Here is a 6,149-nt window from a genome sequence, read left to right on the forward strand (position 1 = left end):
TTGATATTTCTCAAGACAAAAAATCTGTGCATGGATGAAACAATTTTTTCTTCCTCGTGCTTGTGTCAGTTTCTCTCTCTGTTTCGGGAAGGAAATCACATATTTTGTCACCACAATGAGTGTCAGGTGAGGTGTGTTCTAGACATGGGTGGCTCCAAGGGGTGGGGGGGGGGATTGGGGGGGAATGCCCCTCCCAAATTGAATGCTCTGCCTTCTCAAAAAATAATGTTGTTTTAGCAGGGGTCAGGGGGTCAGATGGCTGAGCGGTTAGGGAGTCAGGCTATTAATCAGAAGGTTGTTGGTTCGATTACCGGCTGTGCCAAATGAAGTTGTGTACTTGGGCAAGACACTTCACCCTACTTGCCTCGGGGGGAATGTCCCTGTACTTACTGTAAGTCGCTCTAGATAAGAGTGTCTGCTAAATGTAAATGTAGTATAAATAAGAAATACTGGCATTGGATATAAATTCAATATCAAGAAGGCCCCCCCATTTAATTCTGGTTCAAGATATGTTAGATAATGGATTGTCAGTTGCCATGGATTACATTAACTCCTGTATGGATTGTGTACTCACAAACACTTTGACAATGACACACCAACAGACACCCAACCCTCATTTAGCACTCTCATGCACTCCATTTGTCGGACAACACTTCCCCATTTGTGACGATGAATCATCAGGCAATTCATCTTAGCTTTACTGAACTGAATTAAACAAACATAGTCTAGGTGTAGTGTGTAAGAGTTAAGATGCCTTGGTAGTACTTGACTATACCAGTGATTTAACTCTTTGTTAAATTAAAAGGCGCAGGAGACCACTAGAGTAAATCATAATCCCCCAGCACAGTCTAAACACAGGTACAGTATTTGTTGTTGATGTGTCTGGGTCTGTCACTTGTGAGCACATTGTAGGCTACACTTGGATTAAGTACCCTCTCGATTTATAGTTACACACTACAAATACTGTATGTGAGCATTATATGTATGTGTGGAACCACTGATGTAGCAGGATGGTGGAAGGGTTAAGATAGGAGACATAAAACGAAACTGACACTAACTGACAGATGAACATGCACACCAAATAACCACTTAACTGTGACTAACAGATTTACATCACTGATAATCAAGATGGGAATACATACGAATACATCTTCAAGCTTTGTAATAAAATGATGACAGTATTACAGTAATGCACTCTTATAAGTGCCTATAAGATGCTGTTTATTTTATTTAGCATGTCAAGCTTGACATGACAGGTACTGTGCTGGACAAGGGGGCATGTAAAGGATATGTAAATGTGTATGATTATGAACAGGACTAGAAGTTTTACTTTCATTTCATGGGAAACTGTGGAACTAACATATAACAGAATAACAAGATTCCTGTGAAAACCAAACAAACCCCAAACAAAAGTCAAGATTAAATCCTTGACATTTGACTTCTATGGTTTTATTTGCAACAATTCCTCGCAATTAATTTTGTTTGAATTAAAGTTGACTTGGTAAAAGGACATTTACATAAGGTGTGCCAAAACAAAATGTCATGAACCTGTAGGTATGGGTGTGGCTGGGACATCCATATTAAAATAAACCGACACCAGCCGATTGTTCCACATAGATCAAGTTCTTGTCGGTAGATCACCTTTTACTATGATATACCATTACAATGACAATTATCTAATGAACAATATGATTTGGTTTCAAATGTGAATGCTTTACTTTTAGCCCCATGTATGCCTTTGTCTTTTTGATAGGTTGAAGACCTAGATTTTGGAAGCGTGCATAGTGTTCCAAGATGCCTTATCCAGGACGGAGAGGAGGGAGGATTGGTCATATCCAGTTCCCGCGTAGTGACTCACTAGCGTTGGGAGAAAGAAGACAAAGAGGTACTTATCACCCTTATTGTGCAGAATGTTTGTGGCCTCTGATGAGTGACCAGCTGATGTCTTACATTGAGATTTTGTCATTTAGATGTTAGGGTTATTAATAATGTAATAATGATTACTTTATTTAATACAATTTCATAGACGTATGTTACGATTTGTATTATACATTTTAATAGTTCAAAGTGGTTCATGTGGACAAACGCATCTGCTAAATGATTACATTACATTAAACTCATACCTGAGTCCATACCCTACTTTACCTAGTACTTAGAGTGTATTGTTCTGATTGCAGTGAGGAATATGAGATACCAAAGTATGACAGATCATCAGGAAAGGAGCCATCGAGGTAAGCATCCATTAGGGCTGTCACGTGAAAAATACATAAATGCACCAATTACATAAACACAATAACACTGCAATTATATTTTGTTTTATATAATCTTTGATATAATTATGTTATGGTTGCTTGTCATAGATGGCAGTCCAGACATTTGCACAACCATGAGACACCTGTTGCACCTGTTTGTTGCCCACCTGGAGCCTCTAGACACAGCCAAAGCTGTTGTGCAGGCTCTGAAGCCAAATCTCCGTCCAAATGAATTGTGTGAGCAACTTCACAGCATCTATAATGAGACAAAAACCAGCTTAAGGCAAGCCCTGGGCTCTGCACATGAAATGGTCCTGACAGTTGAGTTGTGGTCCTACAGAACAGAAGAGCCCTACCTCACAGTAGCTTGTCATTTCGTCGACAGACTTGGGTATCACAAGTCTCATACACTTGAAACCACCAGATGTGTTGATGACCCCACAGCAGTCAACATAGTGCAGCAGCTTCGAAGCATTGCAGACATCTGGGGTATAAAAGAGAAGATCCATACATTGGTAACAGCTCAAATGCCAAACATGAAGGAGGCTCTTGCCAACACAGGATGGACACACATGCCATGTTTTGCCCACACCTTGGACCTGGCAATCAAAGAAGCAATGAAGGGTGAGTCTGCTCACGTCCTGCTGAAAAAGTGTCGAAAAGTTGTGAGGTTCTTCAAAAGTGGCACTGAAGCTGAGAAAAAGCTGAGAGAGCTGCAGTCCCAGTTGAGGTTCTCTCCAAAAGAACTGGTTCAGCCCGTTGATGATGGATGGCTCTGTTCATTGATCATGTTAGAACGACTTGACGACCAGTATCAGGCTATGCCCATAGTGCTAACTCAGAGATTTAAGAAGGACATGTGTCTGAACGAACAAGAATTGAAAGAAGTCAAGAACATGGTGTTGGCTCTTCAGACGTTCAGAGACGCCACGTCCATGATGAAAAGTGAGGGATTTGAGACCATTTCCATCGTTATTCCACTCCTCAAAAAGCTGATGGGTAATCTTGGAAAACAAAAAGGAATGCTTTCTTCCGGGCTACTTGCACAATGCAAAAAACATTTTGGCGATCCAAACAAACACAAATTGTCACTCACAGCTGCCCTGGACCCAAGATTTAAGAACATGATACTCAGTGATGGTGATGTTAATAGTGTAAATGAAATGCTAATCAAAGAGCAACAAGCAAATGCTAGATCACGACAGATGTCATCATCAGTCCTCAACTTTGAAGAACCCTTGATGATGTACCTCAACCATGACCCAATTCCAGAGGGGGGGGACCCCCTAGAATGGTGGAGGAATAAAGGCTCCAAGAAATTCAAAGATCTGAGCAAGATTGCTGTCAGAAAACTAGGTGTTGTTTCCACAGCCATCCCCTTGGAGCGTGCATTTGAGAAAGATGAGATGTTCCGCAACAGAAGGAAATGTCTGGCGCGGGAAAACCTCGACATGATACTGTTTCTGAACAACAACTGGCTTGAGGTTTAGACAAATCTTCAGCTGTTGATACAACTGCATGTGAAAATAAACCTGAAATCGCCGATTCAAACACAATTCAAATTTTGAAGCCAGACTTTGTTTGGTCCAGATTGAAGACTTTACTGTTTGCTGTGCCTTTAAGTGAACCAGATTCAAGGGTATCAATCAATTTCGGCATTATTCTAAAGTAATCCAAGAGTGCCACCCGGTGGAGGAAAAAAAAACAATCATTCTGTGTATCTATATTTGTTACATATTCATATTCATTATTATACACTGTCTTTCATACTGCTGTTTCTGTTTCCAAATGTTTGTTTCAAGCGCATTACTATAATTGTACATAACGGGACAAGTTATCCCCTTAGCCTAGATCTCAGCGTTTAATTGTGTGTTATGTTAGTTGTTTGGGGTACATAAAAGTTTGGTGGTGGTTGTGTCTGAGTGAGAAAATAATTCATGTGAACATTTTTGTATGATCAGGTATGATCACCCCTCTTGAATTCTTCCCTGGACATGAACATTGAGTGTTTTAAAACTCATTATTCCATATTGTAAGTTAACCTTTGGTAACTGTTACCAATGCCTCACGCTTTGTGCTACATCACAACAAAATGCATTTTGGGAGGGGATTTTGTACTGCTATCAGTAAAACATTACATCTGTTGAGGATCATACCCTCAACCTTGTCTTTTGACACTGCTTCTAAATGCATTAGCTTTTACAAAGCTAATCTCTCCATAATCATTTGTCTGTCTGTGTGCAAGTTTTGTATCGGGATTTTATGGTTTAGGGTGTATATATATGGTGTGGAGATTAGATGCTTTTTGTTAATTAAACTGCTTCAGCTGCTGCAGCCACAAGCCTTCACAATTTCCCCAGAAATTGTACCCTCTCCGTTTTTGCTTTTTAATACTTTTTGTACACCTTGTTGTAAACAATAAAAATACTTCAAAGAATGGGTATTTTTCTTTTTGTGAAATCCCTGTGATATATCAGTTGACTTATGCCCTTGAATGTATTGTCATCAAATCCTTGCCATAATTTTTTGGGGGACCAAGTACAAAAAGGAATTTGCTCCTGGTAGTTAGTGACTCAAGTAATAGAGACAATGTAGGCTACATATTGTGTATGGACAATACACAATATACTTATACAGATTGTATAGAACATAAGCAATACACAAAGTGCAAGTGTGGTTCTAGAGAGCACTGTACCGAGGCTATGGGCATCTTATGCCATGCGTGACCCATGCTCAGCACATATTCTGATAAGCCCTATTCGCAAATATTTATGGCAATCATTTTACGTAGGCCCTTGGAAATCACTAGCAAACATGCAGTTAGACATACCGTAACTCAAATGCAATGTACCAATTTACAAATCAAAATGTGTACAGTGAATTACATTTGTGGCTTGGGACTTAATCGTGGTACACACATTCACAATACTGTTTGAGTGATTTTGAGCACATTTCATTACTTTACTACAATTTTAAGATACAAACTGTAGGTGGCAGTAGATACCAATTAATGGAAGTGCCACACAAAACCTGTGTGTGCGTGTATTTAATATGGTAAAAGGTGCATTTGCTTGAGGTTTCAACATTAAACTCCCCCAACTACCCCATTCCCTTGGCATTCTCATCCTTTGCTTTTAACACCTTTTAACCTCATTGTCCAGTAACTGTCCTCTCAGAAAACTAGTTTGATCTCATACTATTGAACACACAACATTAACTGTTCAGCCTGGGCCCTCAAACGCTACAAAGCAAGCTTTGTGTGACTGGGCTGGCATTGACTTAGAGGAATAACTTATAACTCCAATCATGGGATCAGAGAAACCTGATGGTATTGTAGAGTCAGTCACTTTTTTATTCAGACATCATCTACAGTTATAATTTGCAGTTGGATAAAACAGTTATCTATGAACCTTGTGAAGTCATGAAGTGAATGCATGTTGTCTCTCAATGTGGAGTGCCATTTTAAAGCCAAGTAAGTGACAGGGATCCTGTTAAATTTAGATGCTCATAAACTATTCACAGATCCCTCCTGAACTGCAAGTCTGCAAGATAAGATCCATCCATGTAATTATGCCTGTTCAGTGAGGTTAAGGTAGCTTGTCTCCACATTTTCAAAACTGCATCTTGCACCCAAGATGGCATGTTAGGCATACACCTTTACTCATCGTTCCTACTAGTGGATAAAGTAACCAAAAAAAAACAATTAAAAAAGAGAGTTAATGTCCGTAAAAGACAACACCGACAGCAGGGCTGTTGTACCACGTTGCTAGAGAGCACTCTTCTGGTGGCTTTGTAACTTCCACAGTAATCCAGCAACAGCTGCTACTTACAATTGCCTGGATTACAAAACAAATCAGGTGATTTACCCCTGGGGTAAGAGCAGAAACCTACAGGAAG

The 6,149-nt window shown here is 39.7% G+C and overlaps 1 protein-coding gene across 1 annotated transcript; it reads left to right on the top strand.

The window, feature by feature from the left end:
- The first annotated feature begins 1,759 nt into the window (after window positions 1-1,759).
- Window positions 1,760-3,742, top strand: LOC146260031 (E3 SUMO-protein ligase ZBED1). The gene is made up of 3 exons (XM_084669254.1): window positions 1,760-1,885; window positions 2,178-2,231; window positions 2,361-3,742. Exons 1-3 carry the CDS (start codon window positions 1,795-1,797, stop codon window positions 3,740-3,742), a joined length of 1,527 nt encoding a protein of 508 aa, XP_084525380.1. The 5' UTR covers window positions 1,760-1,794.
- The last annotated feature ends 2,407 nt before the right edge of the window (window positions 3,743-6,149 follow it).

This window comes from Hypomesus nipponensis, chromosome 13 (genome assembly GCF_054491055.1).
Source record: "Hypomesus nipponensis isolate SF chromosome 13, ASM5449105v1, whole genome shotgun sequence".
Taxonomy (NCBI): domain Eukaryota; kingdom Metazoa; phylum Chordata; class Actinopteri; order Osmeriformes; family Osmeridae; genus Hypomesus; species Hypomesus nipponensis.

What these genes read in the sequence shown, in the direction of transcription:
- LOC146260031 (XM_084669254.1), top strand. Translation starts at nt 1,795, where the DNA reads ATGCCTTATCCAGGACGGAGAGGAGGGAGGATTGGTCATATCCAGTTC. An exon ending in GGGAGAAAGAAGACAAAGAG is followed by an intron (nt 1,886 to 2,177) that starts GTACTTATCACC and finishes TTCTGATTGCAG; the next exon opens with TGAGGAATATGAGATACCAA. An exon ending in TCAGGAAAGGAGCCATCGAG is followed by an intron (nt 2,232 to 2,360) that starts GTAAGCATCCAT and finishes TGCTTGTCATAG; the next exon opens with ATGGCAGTCCAGACATTTGC.